The following is a 20,265-nucleotide window of genomic DNA, read 5'->3' on the forward strand; positions in this document are numbered from 1 at the left end:
CCAGAGACTCAAGGCAAGCAGCCATGTTGCTATTCTGTCTGCGTCTGGAACTGGAGAGAACAACTATTGTTTAACATACAGGCCAACCACTATGACCAACGGACCACTGGATCAACCACCACACACTGCTTTATAGACAAGCCACAGCTGTAGCGGAGTGCATCCAAAACTTGGCTCTGCACTGGTGTGGGGAGCATGTGCGCTGATGCCCAATTGCATGCCGCACTGCCATTGCCTGGATCAGCAGAGGCAGTATGTTTTCTTCCATGGAATAAATTCAATGCCATATTTGCCTATTTATCTCTGCACGCCCCGGCGTGATCCACCCCTCTCTCCCAAACCGTATCTGTCAATTATCCTGTTGCATTATACCCCACAAGGCTGAGAGTCCTAACCATTTAGTGCCAAGAATGCTCGTTTCACTTCCCAACATGAAAAGTTAGGCTGCAATGTGTTCAATCACTTCCGGTGCTACCATTTGGTGAGAGTGTTGGTTTTGGTGAGTGAGCCATTGGCACTTGACATGAATTTGGTGGTATCAGCTCAGCACAATGTGGTGTGGTGAGTCTGGCTTAATTTATGTTATTTTTCGTGTTTTCTCTTGGTGTCAGAGTTAATTGTGTGAGCTAGGGCATGCAATGTTAAGTGTTACTTTTGTGAAGCCACAGGAAACTGTGTACTTATCTGTGTTTACAGGTAATGGTGGACATGATAATTTAGTGTCAGCAAGGTGCCCATTTGTAATTTGTCTGGACACAATTTGCCTTGTACCAGACCTACAGTAGCTGCTTGTTCTGTGTGTATGCGAACTGGTTATCTGGCAGGTAGTAGTACCACCGAGTGTAGGTGGGTGGTGATTTGCTGGAAGAATCAATTTGTGGTTAGGTTTTCGTGTGTAAGGTGGTTAAATGGGAGTTTGTTTTTTTCTTTTTCTTTTTTAACTGTTGAATTAAGGTAGAAGTAGAGCATGCAAAATGGTGGAAACACGTACTGCTACTACCACAGATGCAGTTCTTGCTTTAACTCTGTGATTGCACATGTTAACAGAGAAACTGGGGCAAGAGAGATAGAGAAATTTTGAACTTAATAGTGAGCTAGAGGCTGGGAAAGTGAGTCTGATTCAGCTGCAATTGGAGTCAGATGAAAATAAGGCTGGACTGAGAATGCCTTCTGTTCCATATGACCTGCATTAATTAATCCCTTTTTGGGCAAGGCAATGGAGGACAAGGCACTTTTTATTAAGGATGTAGGGATGCTGTGGAAGCACATGGGTGGTAAGATGAGATAACCCCACATGTTGCTAGTATGTAGTTCGCAGGGGACACCCAAAAAACAAACTTTTGAGAGTGGGCTGCTAGACTGTGCCAGCAATAACAAAAGCAAAACAGTGTGTTTTGTTTGTTAGAAATTAAGTACTTTGTCAGTGCAGTTCAACAAGTCTGTGGAGGCAATCTCATGTAGAATTCGTAAACTGAATGCAAAGACATATGTAGAGACCAACAATGCAGAAGCTAATAGGATGTTGTTGCAAGAGGAAGAAAATAGAGCAGTGGGCTTTTTCTGTGTGGTATATCCACAGAAATATCACTGAGGGTAAATGGAAAATCTGCCACACACACACACACACACACACACACACACACACACACACACACACACACACAGAGAGAGAGAGAGACAGAGAGAGAAGGAGAGAGAGAGAGAGAGAGAGAGAGAGAGAGAGAGAGAGAAAAGGTCGATTTTGGAACATAACAAAGAATCAGGTGTTATAGATGTGGTCGGAAGGGGCACGAAAGGAAGCAATGAAGACAACCAGAGTGCTATGTGTGTGGTGGAGTGGGCCACAGGGCATCTGACTAGAAATAGGAAAGATGGGAAGCACCCTTAATAGAAACAGCTGTTAAACGCAAACGGAAGTGCTTCAACCCTTGGAAGGTGGTTCTGATAGACCTTAACAATACACAAGTTAGTGTACAGACAGAATGCTGCTTTATGAATGGCAGGAAAAAGATTTTTTTATAGATACAGAGGCACATGTATCCATTGTAAGTATGGACTTCATAGGAAATTGGAGACTGGGGCTGTGACCTGATGATGTAGGTTACATGTGGTTGGCAATAATAGTGTGGAACAATTGGATACAGCTGTACAAGAGTTGGCAGTTGGGAAAACTACGCTCAGCAAATGTTAGAAGTACTGTCGTGCATAAGCTAAGATTATGCAGTGATTCTCAGCCTAGGCTTTCTCAACAGACATTCATGCTACGGTTGATCTTTGGCAACCTACAGGAGGATTCAGTGAGACTATTTAAAATGGGGGAAACAGTTGCTACTGAAGAAATAGTGCAAGGTTCACTTATTGTAAGAGTTAGAACACCTGAACTGCGTACATTTTCAGTAAATACTGATCAGCAGGATAAAATACCAGCAGTTATGGGGAAGATAGTGTGAGTTTCAGGGATACTGATTTGCCGAGAGAAACATTACACATGGCTGAACCCCTCTTACGCCAGATAGTTCACATGTTTTGTCAGTTGGAGTTTGGTGCGTGTGTGATATTTATGGGGAATGGACATTTCTGGTTAGATGGACAACTTTGACAGAGAGGTGGTGATTCTGACAAAGAGTGCAGTAATAGCCACTCTGGACGTCTTGAAAGATGCGGACTTCGACAGATTGAGTCTAGGGAAAGCCACAAGCATACTGTCAACATGGAAGTGTTGCAAGGGAAAGGGGGTCACTTAAAGGACAGTGATCAAAGAGCCATGAAAAACTTGTTGCTGAGGTTAAATGATTTATTCTAGATAACAAAATATGCATATAATTCTAATAATAAAGCTTGTTCATTTATATTATATTAATATGAGATTTCACTTCCACTCAACGCAATTATTTATTTCCAAACTTTGGCTTTAAAATATCTGGAAAAATCTCGTACCCTCGCACTAGTCTCCAACAACAGGCACACTCAGGCAGTAATGCTACTGGGAGATATAATAACGAAAACAATTTTTTACAGTTTAATGTAATTGGGTAGATAAAAAATCTACTCACCAAGTGGCGGCAGAACATACACATAAGAGAAGGCAATAATTAGCTTTCAGAGAGAGTGGCTCCTCCTCCAGACAGAAGGGTTGGGAGGGAAGAAAATTAGTGAAGGAAAAGTACTGGAGATGTCTAGGAAAATGGGTAGAATTTGGACAGGACAACCGGAACTGTGGGTCAGCAGAGACTTACTGGATGGGATGAGAAGGAATGATTGACTGTTGGGGCCTACACCGGATGAGATTTGAAAACCTGAGAGCTTAAACTGGCAGACAGGGTAACTGGCAAGACATAGATTATTACTAAAACATTGTGCACAAGTTTAAGAGTGGAAAGCTGAGTGCATGATTCATAACAGAGGTGGGAGAGGGACAGCAAAAAATGGACAGGTAAGAAAATGAAAGATGCAGAAAACTAAAATGGAGTGAAGAAAGTAGTTACTGTGAAAAGTTGCTGAGATGGTACAAAGTAACATACATTAAGACCAGGTGGGTGGCGAGGACCAAAGACATGTTGCGACGCTAGTTCCCACCTATGGAGTTCCAAGAAACTGGTGTCTGGGACAAGAATCCAGATAGTGCATGTTAATTTCTTCCATCTTAGCATTTCTTCACGATAGCTGCTCCTTTCTTCACTCTGTTTTAATTTTCGACATCTCATTTCCTTAACTGTGTATTGGGGAGAAGAGGAGTTTGTGCCACAACTTGACTAGAAGAAGAGATCAGTTGGTAGGACACGTTCTGAGGAATCAAGGGATCACCAATTTAGTATTGGAGGGCAGTGTGGAGGGTAAAAATCGTAGAGGGAGACCAAGAGATGAATACACTAAGCAGATTCAGAAGGATGTAGGTTGCAGTAGTTACTGGGAGATGAAGAAGCTTGCACAGGATAGAGTAGCATGGAGAGCTGCATCAAACCAATCTCTGGACTGAAGACCACAACAACAACGTATTTTTGCTATCCCCCTCACACCTCTGTTACATACAACGTAATCAGCTTTTCACTCTTATTAACTTGTGCATGATGTTTTAGTAGTAATCTCTGTTCTGCATATTACCAAGTCTTCCACCTTTAAGCTCTCAGTTTTCAAATTTTGTCTGGTGCAGTCCCAAACAATCAGTCTTTCCTTCTCAACCCGTTCCCTTCTCCTAGACCTCTCCAGTCCTTTTCTTTCATCCCTCTTCCTTCCCCTTCAACCCTTGTGCCTAAAGAAGGAGCCACTGGCTCCAAGAGCTTGCCTAATTACAGCCTTCTTTTACGTGGGTGTTCTGCCGCCAGTTGGTCAGCAGACTTTTTAGGATGTGGAGGGATATGGTGTTATGGGCGCTCAACAGTGTAGTCTTTAACCCCCAAACGGAAACAACAACGGACGAGTGTCACTAAAATGCAGGAAGTGCAAAAATATGACAAAAACTAAAGGTTGCAGTCTACATAGGCAGTGTGCACGTCAACAGTAGCAAAGTGGAAAGCAGCACATAAAGAGAACTGCAAGAGAACTTAGGGGAAGGGGTTAAAATTAAACACAGAGCACATGTTTGGAACTGGCCTATTACAAGAATAAAAAGGAGTGGTCAGCCACTCGGCAACACACTAAAAATTCCAACCTAAAATTTTAGGCTGAAGCCCAGAAACATCACAGTACTTTAAAACTTTTTTTGACACTCACCTCGTCATCGGCTAAAATCGAGGGTAGATCCCCACTAATATTAACTTCCGCCCTGACAGAACGATACAAAGCACACTCAACTAAAATGTGGCGTACAGTGATTCATACGCCACAGGCATCACACAGTGGGGGTTCCTCTCGCCGTAGTAAGAAAGCATGCGTAAGAGGACAGTGCCCTATGCGAAGACGTGTAAGGGTCACTTCATCACGCCTAGGTGACCGGCAGGAGGAATGCCACGGCTGGATGGTGGGTTTCACCAACCGCAGCTTATTTTCCCTCACCGCCAGCCATTCCTCCTCCCACAATTGCATATACTTCCGCCGCAGCACAGAAACGACACCTTGTCAAGGAATAGAACATTGTGTCACCTCCGGTAACCTGCAGGCGCCCTTGGCAGCTCTGTCAGCTTGTTCATTTCCCCGTATGCCCACATGCCCTGGTACCCAGCAAAAGGACACTTGCTTGCCCTGTCGCTGGAGGATGTACAGTTGGTCGTAAATCAGCTGTTCCAACTTCTCCACTGGGTACAGGTTCTGCAGTGACTGTAATGCGCTCAGTGAGTCAGAGCAAATTAAGAAGTGTTTGCCCTGAATACACCGTATCTGCTCCAATGCCTTCAGGATCGCGTGAAGTTCTGCGGAAAAAACAGTGTATTCCTGGGGAAGGCGAATCCTGATGACACGGTCGGGGAACACGACTGAGCAGCCAAGAAAATCCCCTTGTTGGGATCCATCAGTGTAGACTACTGTAAAATCATGATGCCTGTCTAAAACGTTAAAAAACAAAGATTTGAAAGTAAAATCTGATGTACTGTCTTTCTTAAAATTTGCCAAATCTAAAATCAGTGTGGGCCTCTGGAGGAGCCAAGGTGGATATCTGCTCCAACCTCGACGGGAAACATTAAAACCGGCCACACCCATCACTAAAATGCAATCCTTTGCACGAATCCCATAGGGCCTTGTTGCTCGTTGCCGGTTGCGAAAAATCCTTTCCAGTGGAGGGCGAGCAACAGTGTGGTATGCAGGTGTGTATGGTGTGGATAATGTTTGATAGGCCTGGTGCACCATTAGTAGACGCCGCCGGAGGTGAAGTGGCGGTTCACCTGCCTCTGCACAGAGGCTCGGTATGGGGCTCATTCTGAAGGCCCCAGTGGCCAACCGAATCCCCTCATGGTGCACCACATTCAACAGCTTCAAATAAGTGGGTCTTGCAGACCCATACACCGTGCATCCATAATCAAGACGGGACCGCACGAAAGCTCTGTAAAACCGGAGCAGACAAGTCCTGTCTGCTCCCCATGTGTGGTGACTAAGACATTTTAAAATAGACAGTGCCTTAATAGACCGTTTTTTCAGTTGCTTAATGTGTGGCAGCCACGTTAGCTTAAAATCAAAAGTGAGGCCCAGAAACTTCACCGTGTCTTTAAAATTCAGAACGGTGTCCCTCATCCTCAACTCAGGCAAGTCAAAAATGGAACGAGAATGGTTAAAAAGAACACACACCAACTTATCAGTTGAAAACTTAAAACCACTCTTCTGTGCCCATTCATCCAAATGTCGCAAAGTGAGTTGCAACTGACGAGTCGTCGTTGTAAGGCTTGAAGAAGAGCAAAATACAGAGAAATCGTCCACAAACAAGGAACACTGCACAGGACTTTTCACAACAGACGTAATACTATTAATAGCAATAGCAAAGACCGTCACACTTAAAACACTACCTTGAGGGACACCGTTCTCTTGTTCAAAGCGACTAGACAGTACGTCTCCGACTCGGTACCGAAAATAACGTGGCGACAGGAAGGACCGAATAAAATTGGGAAGACATCCACGAAAACCCCATTCGTGGAGCTGCCTGATGATAAGATGCCTCCAAGTAGTGTCGTATGCCTCCTCAATGTCAAAAAATATTCCCAACAGGTGATGCTGGCGCAGGAAAGCCTGTTGTATAGCCGCCTCCAGGAGGACCAGGTTATCAAAGGTGGAGCGATACCTCCTGAACCCACACTGAAAGCGACTACGGAGTTGTCTGGATTCTAACATCCAGACAAGGCGGCGGTTGACCATCCGCTCCAAGGTCTTTCCCACACAGCTAGTGAGGGCAACACTACGGTAACTACCCGGGCACGTGCGGTCTTTCCCAGGTTTTAAAAGAGGAATTAAAATTGCTTCATGCCACGAGTCGGGGAAGTGACCAGACATCCAAACTAGATTAAAAAGTCTGAGGAGGATTTCTTTATTTCTCCCTGTGAGGTGCCGCAGCATGCTATAGTGGATTCTATCCTGACCAGGGGATGTATCACGAGCCCCACACAATGCAGAATCCAGTTCCCACATGGAAAATGGGCAGTTGTACTCTTCCGTATTGGGTGAGCGGAAGTCAAAACTGCTCCTCTCAGCAGCCACTCTGTGGGGCTGGAAAGCTGGATTCCGACTGGCAGTTGCAGTAATAGCTGCAAAATGAGCCGCCATAGACTGGGCAATATCTTTTGGGGTCGTTTGGAGAGTACCATTCCACATTATAGCAGCCATAGGGCTCCTCCCACCTCTCCCAGAAATCCTCCTTGTGGTCTCCCATACAATGGAACTCCGTGTAGAACGATTAATGGTGTTCAGGAACTGCTGCCACGACCTCTTCTTGCTCTCTCATATAATCCGACGACACTTTGCCCTCGCCACCCGAAAGGCTGCAAGGTTCTCTACAGTTGGCCGGCATTTGAACCTACGCAGAGCTGCCCGCCTAGCCCTGACTGCAGAGCGGCATTCGTCGCTCCACCAAGGGACAGGCTGCCGCTTCGGTTGTCCCATGGACTGTGGGATGGACGCTTCACTGGCGCGGTGGATCACTTCAGTAATATGACCCACCCATTCCTGGACACTGACCCGATGTTCAAACTGGGCTAGTTGACTATACAGTGCCCAGTTGGCTCTACGGAGCACCCATCGAGGCAGTTTCCTTTCCGGTTCCACTGCATGTGGCAGGTGAATCCAGATGGGGAAGTGATCACTGCCGTGTAAGTCATCAACCACTTCCCATGCAGCAGTGTGGGCGATGGCTGGAGAGCAAAGCTATAGACCAATGGCAGAGAACGACCCAGTTGCAATGCAAAAATGCGTGCTTTGACCTGTATTTAGCAAATAGGCACTGGAAGACAGAAGAAGCTGCTCAATTGCTCTACCCCTGGAGCAAGTACTCACAGAGCCCCAAAGCATATTGTGTGCATTAAAATCACCACAGAGGATGAAGGGGTGGGGGAGCTGTGTAAGAAGATCACTCAGAGCCTCTTCGTCGAGCACATCATGTGGGGGCAGGTAAAGCGAACATACTGTTAGCATATGACGCACATGTACCAATATTGCAACTGCCTGTAAATTCGTCGTGAGGGAGAGAGGCGAGGAGTGGTAGTCTGTGTTGACGAAGATACCTACTCCTCCTCGAGCTCTCTGTCCACTCAGGTCGTCCTTTTTGTGGAGGAGATAACCACGTAGCTCAGGGGTGTACGTTTCACTGAAATTGGTCTCTTGCAGACATACACACATAGGTCTATCCTGAATCAATAGACGTAGTTCCTCCATATGTGTCCTGAACCCTTGCAGGTTCCATTGCAATATGGGAGCCATCACGGTGGTTGTATTTTCTGCCTCTCTTTCCGCCGAGGTGGGGAGACTGCAGCGGGTGGAGGCTCAGTCTTGGGGCGAGATGATTGCCCCATATTCTCAGACTCCATCAGCTCTGGGGAAGAGTCTGATGAAGCGTCTAGTGGAACCACATTAACATGATCCAAGGGTTTACCAGCCGATTTAATCTGTTGGTGCTGCTTGATGTGTGCTTCCCTTTGTTTAGGCGGCTTTGCTATAACTGGAGCAGGGGTGTTTATGACCATGCTAGGCTTTGGAACAGCCTCAGCAATCGGAGATGCCTGGGGCTCTTCAATGTTAGCTACTGTACCTTTCTCTGCTGTTCGAGGGGGGGCTACAGGCTCTGATACACTTCCTGCCTTGCAAGTGCACTGACACGTGCAGGTGTTCGTGCCAACACTAACAACCTCCATCTGTGTAGATGCGTCGACTTTGGGAGGCGACTTCTGAACAATGGAAGCAAAAGATGTAACGAATGTGGGTGGCTGCATGGCCTTAAAGATTTTTTTGGCTTCACTGTAGGGGATACGCTTAGTTGTTTTTATTTCTTGTATTTTACATTCCTCTAGGAAGATTCTACAGTCCCTACTCCAAACAGGGTGGCTTTCAGAACAGTTTATACATCTGACAGGCGACGAACAGTCAATTCCGTCATGGGCAGCCTTACTGCAGTTGCCACACATCGCTTCGCCTTTACACCCTAGAGTTGTATGCCCAAAACGCTGGCACTTAAAACAACGCATTGGGTTTGGGACATACGACCGGACGTTTAGTCGAAGAAATCCTGCCTTGACGTGTTCTGGGAGTTTGGGGGTATTGAAAGTAAGAATGAAGGAGTCAGATTTCATCATCAGGTTCGCATCCACCCTTCTCATGATGCTCTGAATGTCAACAATTCCCTCCCGAGCCCACTCACTCTTTAATTCTTCTACAGGAATGTCAACCAGATCCCTACAGGTAACAACACCCTTACTGAAGTTCAGGGTGCTGTGAAGCTCTGTATCGATTGTGTACTCCCCAAGCTTTTAGCTGTTTGAAGGTTAACTGCTTGCTGAGCAGTTGATGTTTCAACAAGCAGTGTCCCATTCCGTAAACGCTTCACTGATTTTAAAGTTCCAGCTATTCCTTCTAGACCCTTTTGGATATAGAATGGCGAAACCTTTTCAAAGGAACCCTGTTTCCTTTTTATTATTAAAAACACATTCTGGTTGTCAGTATGTGATCTGTTACTCTGAACTACTGTACGTTTTCTGACGCCTAAGTGAGGAGGACTGGCTAACCTAGCCCTCTTGTTGGATTGGGCGGTAGAGCCTACCAGCGGTCCACCCATCCCACTGGCCAGCGAAAAATTAGGAGGAGGAAAAGAGGAAGAATTCGTGGTACCCACGGTCGTCCCACGAGCAGCTAGGGAAACTTATGTCCATCCAGACAGAGCCCCGCATGCCTGGATAAGCCTTGTACAACTGAGGTGCGGCAGGTTCCCCAGAGGTTGCCCGCTAGCAACTGTTCCACCTCAACAGCCATGCATCTTGTCGGCGTGCAGCACACCTTAAGATTGAAGGTTTTTTTTTATAGAGGTATTTACCGTCCTCGCGATCCAGGCAATCAAGCCAAGATCCCCGGTCCCTACGACGCACAACGTTCCACCGTTGCGCCACACAGTGGTCACTGAAGCATGCCCAGAGCTTACGGTATCAGCGGACTGGCGGCGCACACCAGTCCACAGCTCGAGGACCCCGGGTTCGCCAAGCCCGTACCCAGCAAACGAATGCTGAGCCCCTGGGGGCAGTAGACTTTTTATCCAATGTCGCTGGTAGACAGGTGCACACAAGGGAAGGTTGTCATCTGTAAGGTCTGATTTGCGGACACGCAAAGCGCGTTTGTTTCTGGAGGAAGCAAATGGTATGAGTTGTGGGACGGAGCTTCTGGCAGCTCTAACTTACTTCCAGCGAACACACTGATTATATTAGATATTCATAGTGTAAACTGTACTGCTACAAAGGAGCAGGGTTGAGAAAACTTGAGCTTCAGGAAGGTGGAATGATTATTAATGGCATGACTTGTGAGGTAATCGGGATACAAGTGTGAGGGGATGTTCCGCTTGGAACACTACACTGTGAATTGAGGTATTGTCCTCAACACAAAAATGATTAAAGTTACAGTGATTTAGTGGGAGCTCAATATTAAAGATTCAACATGAATCTTTGCAGAAGCAAGGAGCTATGCTGTGCCGCAAATGAGTATAGGCATGGATTTGGAGAGCTCTAAGATTCTGCGCATCTATAGCCAAAAGGTAGAAACTAAAGGACTGATGGATACATTGGGTAGAGGGAACTGGCAATCTTAATACTAAGTAAATGGTTCTGTGAGGCAGGTTTACGACAGATGAGGAAGCACTGCCTGGCTGTCAGTATATTAAGGTGGAGATAGGTGTGGAGTAATCAGATGCAACAAAGGGCACTGATGTGATATGAAAAACCCATATGTTGGATTTACAACAGTGCCTCGCAACCTGTATGTGGGGGTCAATGAGGACTAGAAAAAAAGTGACAATTATTAAGGAACACTCCATTTGTCACCTCCAGAGTGAATGCATCAGAGGCATAGGAGAACGAGTAAGAATAAGGGAGGCCAGAGGTTCAAGGCACACAATCTTGTCACCATTCTGTCCATGCCTTGAACTTGAGAGAATGACAATTGTTTAAGCTGCAGGCCAACCACAATGACTGTCTTGTGATGAATTTCATTGGTCAACCGGCCCACTGAATCAACTGCCCAGCTCGATTGTACATAAGTGCTGCAGCCTCGGCAGGGTGAGCCCAAAACTGGACACTGCACGAGAGTTGGGAGTGCAGAGGCAGCCAGCTTCCATTCTGGGTGACATCACTGGATCAACTGCATGCCGCTGTCTGCAAGAATGGAGCCGGGGCGTGGTCTCTCAGCCTCTCAGGTCCAACGCTGTTATCAGTCACCAACCGAGACACCTTGAGCAGGTGACTCGGTGCCTTTCCCTACATCTACTTCGACATTTATACTCCGCGAGCCACCCAACCATGTGTGGCGGAGGGCACTTTATGTGCCACTGTCATTACCTTCCTTTCCTGTTCTAGTTGCGTATGGTTCGTGGGAAGAATCACTACCGGAAAGCCTCTGTGCGTGCTTGAATCTCTGTAATTTTACATTCCTGATCTCCTCGGAAGTAGGGGGAAGCAATATATTCGATACCTCATCCAGAAATGCACCCTCTCTAAACCTGGACAGCACGCTACACCGCGATGCAGAGCACCCCTCTTGCAGAGTTTGCCACTTGAGTTTGCTAAACATCTCCACATAACGCTATCACGCTTACCAAATAACCCTATGACGAAACACGCCGCTCTTCTCTGGATCTTCTCTATCTTCTCCGTCAACCCGACCTGGTACGGATCCCACACTGATGAGCAATACTCAAGTATAGGTCGAACAAGTGTTTTGTAAGCCACCTCCTTTGTTGATGGACTACATTTTATGAGGACTCTCCCAACGAATCTCAACCTGGCACCCGCCTTACCAACAATTAATTTTATATGATCATTCCACTTCAAATCGTTCAGTACACATACTCCCAGATATTTAAAGAAGTAAGTGCTACCAGTGTTTGTTCCATTATCATATAATCATACAATAAAGGATCCTTTTTACTATGTATTCGCAATACATTATATTTGTCCATGTTAAGGGTCAGTTGCCACTCCCTGCGCCAAGTGCCTATCCGCTGCAGATCTTCCTGCATTTCGCTGCAATTTTCTAATGCTGCAACTTCTCTGTATACTACAGCATCATCTGCAAAAAGCCGCATGGAACTTCCGACAATATCTACCAGGTCATTTATATATATTGTGAAAAGCAATGGTCCCATAACACTCCCCTGTGGAACGCCAGAGGTTACTTTAACGTCTGTAGATGTCTCTCCATTGAGAGCAACATGCTGTGTTCTGTTTGCTAAAAACTCTTCAATCCAGCCACACAGCTGGTCTGATATTCCGTAGGATCTTACTTTGTTTATCAGGTGACATGCGGAACTGTATCGAACGCCTTCTGGAAGTCAAGGAAAATGGCATCTACTTGGGAGCCCATATGTAATATTTTCTGGGTCTCATGAAGAAATAAAGCGAGTTGGATCTCTCACGATCGCTGTTACCGGAACCCATGTTGATTGCTACAGAGTAGATTCTGGGTTTCCAGAAATGACATGCTACGCGAGCAAAAAACATGTTATAAAATTCTACAACAGATCAATGTCATAGATATAGGCCTGTAGTTTTGCACATCTGCTTGACGATCCTTCTTGAAAACTGGAACTACCTGTGCTCTTTTCCAATCATTTGGAACCTTCCGTTCCTCTAGAGACTTGCGGTACATGGCTGTTAGAAGGGGGGCAAGTTCTTTCACGTACTCTGTGTAGAATCGAATTGGTATCCTGTCAGGTCCAGTTGACTTTCCTCTGTTGAGCGATTTCAGTTGCTTTTCTATTCCTTGGACACTTATTTCGATGTCAGCCATTTTTTCGTTCGTGCGAGGATTTAGAGAAGGAAATGCAGTGCGGTCTTCCTCTGTGAAACAGCTTTGGAAAAAGGTGTTTAGTATTTCAGCTTTACGCGTGTCTTCTCTGTTTCAATGCCATTCTCATCCCAACGTGTCTGGATATGCTGTTTCAATCCACTTACTGATTTAACACAAGACCAGAACTTCCTAGGATTTTCTGTCAAGTCGGTACATAGAATTTTACTTTCGAATTCACTGAACGCTTTACGCATAGCTCTCCTTACACTAACTTTGACATCGTTTAGCTTCTGTTTGTCTGAGAGGTTTTGGCTGTGTTTAAATTTGCAGTGAAGCTCTCTTTGCTTTCACAGTAGTTTCCTAATCTTATCAAGATAAAAATATACATTAGGGTTAACATAAACTCACTCATTAATGTCATGTATAGGATTCCTGGTTAGTCCAAAGGAATTAAAATTTCTGCAAAATTAACTGGGTATTTTTTGTTCTTCACATCAGTCTGTTAATTCAAAATACTATTAGGACTGCATTTCAAGCGTGTGCAGCTTCTAAAATATCCATATAATTTTCCTTATCCACCTTGTGTAATATAGTTATACAGTTTTCCATGTATCAGCAGTATGTTTGTGCTTCCGGATGTGCTCCACCTGCTGAATGGTTATTTTGACCTGAATGTGTTACTGAACCTTTTTCGTAAGTTTGCTGCCAGTCTATCCTACTTACACTGGTATGTTATGTTTTTATGTTATATTTTCTGACATGTTCCACACCTATGAGAATCATATTTTTTCGGTCTATGGTGCAAAAACTTAATCTAATATATTATGATCACTGCCCACAGATTTTGTGCTGCCAGGCAGCATTGCATGTGGACAATAAGGAAAGTACATAAGTAGAGCAGAGACAAGTGACAAATGGGGAACCTTTCTAATGATGACACAGACCACAATGGAGAAATGCACTGATGTAAGAAACTTTAACAAAGGCAAGATTGTTATGACCTGGCACCTGGGAATGTACACCTCCAAAACAGCAAAGTTGGTAAACTGTATGCATGCTAATGTCATAAGATTCTACGGAAAGTGGTCGAAGCACCGTCAAACCATGAATAGGCAACAAAGTGTTTGGCATAAATGCCCCATCACAGAACATGAAGGCTTCGTCAGTCTGTTAAACAGGATAAATGGTGATCTTTGGCAGACGGGATGAGATAGTAAAATGCTAGTGCACGTAAGTGTTTCTGAGCACACTGTTTGATGCGTATTGTTTAATATAGGGGCTGAACAGCGGAAGTCCCCTTGGTGTTCCCAAGCTGACAAAGACATTATTAAATACGATTGCAATAGGCACTAACTCACTGAAAATGGAAACATGTTACTTGGTCAAACAAATCATTTCTTGTTACACCAGATCGATGCTAGCGTCTGGATACACTGTAAAACAGTCAAACAGCTGCTTGGACGATACACCATACCTGTGACGAAGGTATGGGTGACATCCACCTGGGCTTTCATGGGTCCTGTGGTAATAACAGGAGGTGCCATGACAGCTGTGGAGATGTGACAATTATTGTGGATCACTAGCATCCCTATATGCTTGATGCCTACTCAATAGTGATCGAATCTTCAAGCAGTATGACTGTCCACGTCACAAGATCATAATAGTGATACACTGGTTTGAGAAGCACAACAGTGAACTCTTGCTAATGCCCAGGCTGGAAAATTTCCCTAATGTGAATTTGTGGGACACACCCACACCCAGAAACCGTTGGTCCATAATCTCCATGACCTGTATGTCGACACCCAGTGCCATATAAATCCCGAAACCTACCCCTGGCTTTCAGAATCCATGTCACATAAAACTACTGCTGTATTGGGCTCTAAATCTGGACCAACACACTATAAAGAAAGAGGTCAAAGTTATTTGACTCATCCTCATATTTGATCACACTGACTACATGGTTTTGTTATATACATGGCTGACCACAATAATATTTATTTTACTTGAACCGTAAGTTGCCTGGTGATGGCCTACAAAGATGAAACCCAGTTCACAACAAAATATAAATGGGATATTATGGAACATTAATACTGTGTATTTCAGTTTTTAATATGTCTGTGTTCCTCGAAGTACAGACAGAATAACCCATAAATGTTAAGTAGATGGAAATCTTTTAAACAATGGGTGTAAGTCTGTTGCTAATCTCATTGCCTATTTAGAGAGCAACATGTATGCCACTTTTTAAGAAGTTGTCTTATTTTATTGATACTTTAGCAATATATGATAAAATTGCAATTTTCATTCTCTTTTTGTGTTTTGCACCCACAAAAATTCTCATTATACTGTGCTTCTTTCTTTTATTTTATCTTTCTCTTATTAAGTTTCGGCTGTACCCATCAGTGCTGAGTATTTAGTGAACTGTGCCTCATTGCTCAACAGTATTCTGATTGGTGTGTGGAAGTCACAGTGTGGAATAATGTATGCTTATATTTGGCAGGGTGCCGTGAAGTGCAACAATTTATATATGTTGTGTTGTTACCCAGAAAAATTAAAATGTTTTCCCAATGAAGGCAGGTATGTTAACATTTAGAAAACTTGATTCCCAAGCTGCTTCTTTCAACAGTAAATTTTATTTAGGGATGCAAGTTATAAACAGGTCATATAGTTCACTGACCTCACTATCAGTTCCACACAATAGAATCACTGTGTCATCCATTCATATACTGTATACGCTATATTATTTGCCACTTGCTGTTGCTCAATGGAAAATTTAGTCTTAATTGAACCATAATTTCTTGTAAGATGTAACTAAAAGCAGATACAGGCTTGGACCACAATTAACTGATGAAGCGCAAGCTAATACTTAACAGAATCGTCCAGAACAACAAATGTGGAAATAAGTGGAATACTAAAGTACAAATGAATGATGAGATATGTGACGTTCTCTGAGGCTGTAGATACTGCACAGTATGCAGTTTAGTTGAAGAGGATTAGTCATTACTAAAAAGAACAATCACAGAAGTTGGACACCGAAAATGGGTACAAGGAAGGTAACAGGAGAAGAAACCTTGGGTATTAGAAGAAGTACTTCAATTTATCTGTGAAAGAAGTAAGTACAATAATGTTCAGGGAAAAGAAAGAATACAGCAATATAGCTCAAACATGACTGAAGTAAAAGAGAAGCCAAGGTAAAATGGCTCCAGACAAAAAGTGAAGAAGTTGAAAAATAAATGGGCACCTGGAGAACTGGTTCAGTATCTAGAAAACTCTAAACAACCTCTGATGAAATAAAAACAAAGGGCAGTAATATTTAGAGTGCAATAGAAATTCCATAGTTTAGCACAAAAGAGAGTCAATAAGTGGAAAAAGTACAGTGAAAGTATTTATGGGGGAGAAGACTTGTCTGATAATGTGATAAGAGGAGGAACATAAATTGATTTTGAAAACTTGAGAGGCACAGTAGTAGTCAGAATTTAACAGAGCTCTATAAGATTTGATATCAATCTGTTTGATAGAATATGAAACATTCTGTCAGAACTTTCAGAACGATTCCAATCAAATGACTTCAAAAATGGTTTGTACATTATAAGAGGCTGGAAAAAAACCATCAAAGTTTCAGAAAATATCACCTGTATACAAGGTCGACTCAAGAAATTGTGGTTCATTTGTAATTTTGCACCAATGGTGTGTTCGAGTGAATGTTATTGGCATTCCTGCACACGCCTGTGTTTAATGTGTAACTGATGGAAGTTTCATTATTGTATGTCTGTTAGTTACTGTTCAATGCTGTATCAAGTAGAATATTGTGTCACGCAATTTGCGAATTTTTTAAGGAGCAACGCACCTAGATTAAATTTTGCATGAAACTTAAGAAGAGACATAGCAAATGATGCAGGAAGCCTACAGTGATGAGTGTTTCAGCCATGCTTAATGTTAAGAATGAATGGTTCACATGGTTTACAAATGGCCGGACCAAAGTTAAAGATGTCCACCGACAATGCTCATGTCAGGAACATTGACAGTGTGCATGCCAATCTAACACTGACTGTCCGAAAGATTGCAGAAGAATGTAACGTTTCAGTTGGATCATGTCATGAAATCCGGACACAGCATCTTTAAATGCATCATGTTGCCACCAGGTTGGTGCCATGGCTCATGAGTCAAGACCAGAAAGACCTTCGCCTCGCAATCTGTGAAGAGCTTTTGGATCACACAAAAGAGAAGATGTTCCTTAAGAGTATCATAACTGGTGATGAGACGTCTCACTACAGTTACGATGTTGAAGCCAAGGTTCAATCTTCACACTGGGCTGGGAAATATTCTCCAAGACCAAAAAAAGCTCATCAAGTCATATCAAATGTCAAAACCGTGCTGATAGTTCTCTTTGACTTTGAAGGATTAGTTCATTATGAATTTGTGCCATATGGACATACTGTTAATCGAAGGTGCTATCAAGACATGTTGCGATGCCTGAGAGCAAATGTGAGAAGGAAACAGCCTGAAATGTGGAAAGACAATTCATGGCTCTTGCATCACAATAATGCATCTGCACATTCATTCCTGTAGGTGTGTAACTACTGCACAAAAAACAAAATCACTGAGCCATCTCATCTTCTGTACTCCCAGACCTGGCTCCTTCAAACTTTTTTTATTTCCAAAGATGAAAACCTCAGTTAAGGATGAAGATTTCCAATGATAAACAAGATAAAAAAAATTCTCAGATAGCATTTTACACAATCCAGCAAGACCATACCGAGACTGCTTCTGGAAGTGGAAACGGCACTGTGAGGAGAGTATTTCAAAGGTGACCTTGCACAATAAGTAAAAGATACGCATAGTAAAAATTTTGTGGGCAGAGATATGGAATTTTTTTGAATAGACCTTTTGATCCTGAAGACAGAAAGAGCAGACATCATATTTACATCATACTCCACAAGCCACTCAACGGTGTGGGGCAGAGTGTACCTCTGCCACCAGTAACTGATGCTCCTACCCTGTTCCACTTGTGAATGGCATGCAGGGGAAATGACAGCTGACAGGCCTCTGTGTTAGCTCTAATTTCAAGAATTTTCTCATGGTCATTTAGTGAGATGTAAGAGGAAGTAATATGCTGTCTGACTCTTTCCAGAAAGCGTTCTCTTGTAGTTTCAATAATAAACCTCTCTGTGATACACAAGGCCTCTTGTAATGTCTGCAACAGAAGTCTGTTGATATCTCTGTAACACACTCGTACCGATTAACGATCCTGTGATGAAATGCGCCATTCTTTGTTCGATATCTTCTACCTCCTAATAGTTCTGCCTGGCAACAATTCCAATCAAGAATCGGTTGAACAAGTGCCTCATAAGCCACTTCCTTCCTGGATGAGCTACATTTCCTTAAGATTCTTCCTATGAAACTCAATATGGTATCCACTTTTCTTCCTATTTGTTTTATGTGGCCATTCCACTAAAGGTTGTTCTGGATGGCTACTCCTAGATATTTTAAACTAGGTCGTGTTTCCAGCAGTTTGTCATCAACAGCTTAGTTATATTGTAACGGACTTATTTTCCTGTGTATGCTCAATATGTTATATTTAGTCACATTCAGGGTCAACTGTCAGAGCTTACACCATCATCAATCCTGTGCAAGTAATCCTGCCAATCAATACTGTCTTCTGGTGTTGCTACTTTCTGTGAACAGTCTTCAAGAGCTTTGACACTTTCTACTAGATCATTTATGCACACTGTAAACGGTAACAGTCCTATCATATTTCCTTAGGGTACTCTGGAAATTACCTTTAGATCTACCAATTTTATTCCATTACGGCAAAGGCTTTAATCCAATCGCAGACATTGTCTGATAATCTGTAAAGGTCATTTTTTTTTCACAAACCTGCAGTGCGGGATGGTGTCAAATGCCTGAAGGCAAGAAACACAGCATCAACCTGAGCACAGTTGCAAGCAGTGTTATGAATCTCATGGAGGAACAGAGTGAGCCGAGTTTCACAAGATCTGTTTGTGGAACTCATGTTGATTTTTACAGAGGATGTGTTTGTTCTCCAAAAACTTCATCACTATTGAGCGTGAAGCATGTTCTAAAATTCTACAACAGAATGATGTCAACAATGTAAGTCCATAATTAATGCACCTATCCTACGGCCCTTACTGAGAACAGGAATGACCTGCACTTGTTTACAGTCTCTAGGTACCCTCTATTGCTCTAGTTATCTATATAATAAACTGCTACTAGAACTGGTGTAAGTTCTTTCACATAATCTCTGCACAATGTTACAGGCATATCATCTGGTCCTGATGCCTTGCTACTATTAAGCAATTCTAGTTGCTTTTCTATTCTGATCACCTATCTCAATATCTGCCATTTCGGCCTTCATCTGATAATTGAAAGGAGGGGGATATTGTGGTCTTCTGCAATGAAACAATTTCAAAAGCCCAAAATCAGTATTTCAGCCACCTCCTATTTCTGTGCCAGTGTGGCTACTGAGTGAATGGATACGGCTCGACCAAAGATGAAATGATTTCCTGTAGAACAAATATATTCATACGTTATTACAAATTTACAAAAACATTCTTACCTTTCTCACCGCTGGTATTTACTTGAACCATGACTTTCAGCCTGCTATTGTCGTTTAGTTTCTTCCAAGCAGCATCTAAAGCTGATGCCAATTTCTCAGAATGCACTGTTTCTACCATGAACAAACCAGGAGTACTTACAACCTTGTTCACTTTATTTCGTTGCAAGTGACCAATGAAGTGCCAACAAATTTCTGGACATTTTTTGCAAATCTGGAAGGAAATTTGCAGCATTATTTTTCCGTAAATATTTCATTATAAAACAGAAAAACCTAAAAGGAAGAAGCGACATCTGGTACTAGTAGGTTTGATTACTCTTCTGACTGATACCTGACTTCTCCATTTCAAATAATAGTGCTACATAAATTATTTTTAAAAGTTTGAGGAAGCAAAATTAATTTTAACAATATTTCTGCAACTTTTATGAAAAAGAAAACGATAGAAAATCTAACAAGAAACCATGTACCTAATTAATGACAAAAATACAAATAATCTGGCACTAACTTTTGTAACAAATATTCAAAGTTAACATGTTATTACCCGGCAAGCAAGTACTGTTGTCAGACTGCAATAGCAGTTCTGCATACACTAAGGTGTCAAATCTCCCAAAAATCACTGAGATTCATACTCTATTCAGTCACAGAAGTAATAAAATTCACTACAAACTTTGCATTTGGTATGTGTTAATGGGAAATACGGAAGCGTCCGATCCCACCCGTCTGCTTTGACCCACGACGTCACAAATATGGCGGAAACAAAAACAAACACACACACTTTCCACAAGAAGCCTAATGACACTAACAGG

At 43.1% G+C, this 20,265-nt stretch overlaps 1 protein-coding gene across 1 annotated transcript in view; it reads right to left on the reverse strand.

Annotated features, from left to right (window-relative positions):
• Nucleotides 1-20,265, reverse strand: part of LOC126474926 (pyridoxal phosphate homeostasis protein) — a 95,534-nt gene that overhangs the window by 66,788 nt on the left and 8,481 nt on the right. Inside the window, exon 3 of the mRNA XM_050102439.1 lies at nucleotides 19,463-19,673. Within this exon, the coding sequence (XP_049958396.1) occupies nucleotides 19,463-19,673 (211 nt within the window). The remainder of the gene's footprint in view (nucleotides 1-19,462; nucleotides 19,674-20,265) is intronic.

The sequence above is a fragment of the Schistocerca serialis genome, chromosome 4, assembly GCF_023864345.2.
Source record: "Schistocerca serialis cubense isolate TAMUIC-IGC-003099 chromosome 4, iqSchSeri2.2, whole genome shotgun sequence".
Classification (NCBI taxonomy): domain Eukaryota; kingdom Metazoa; phylum Arthropoda; class Insecta; order Orthoptera; family Acrididae; genus Schistocerca; species Schistocerca serialis.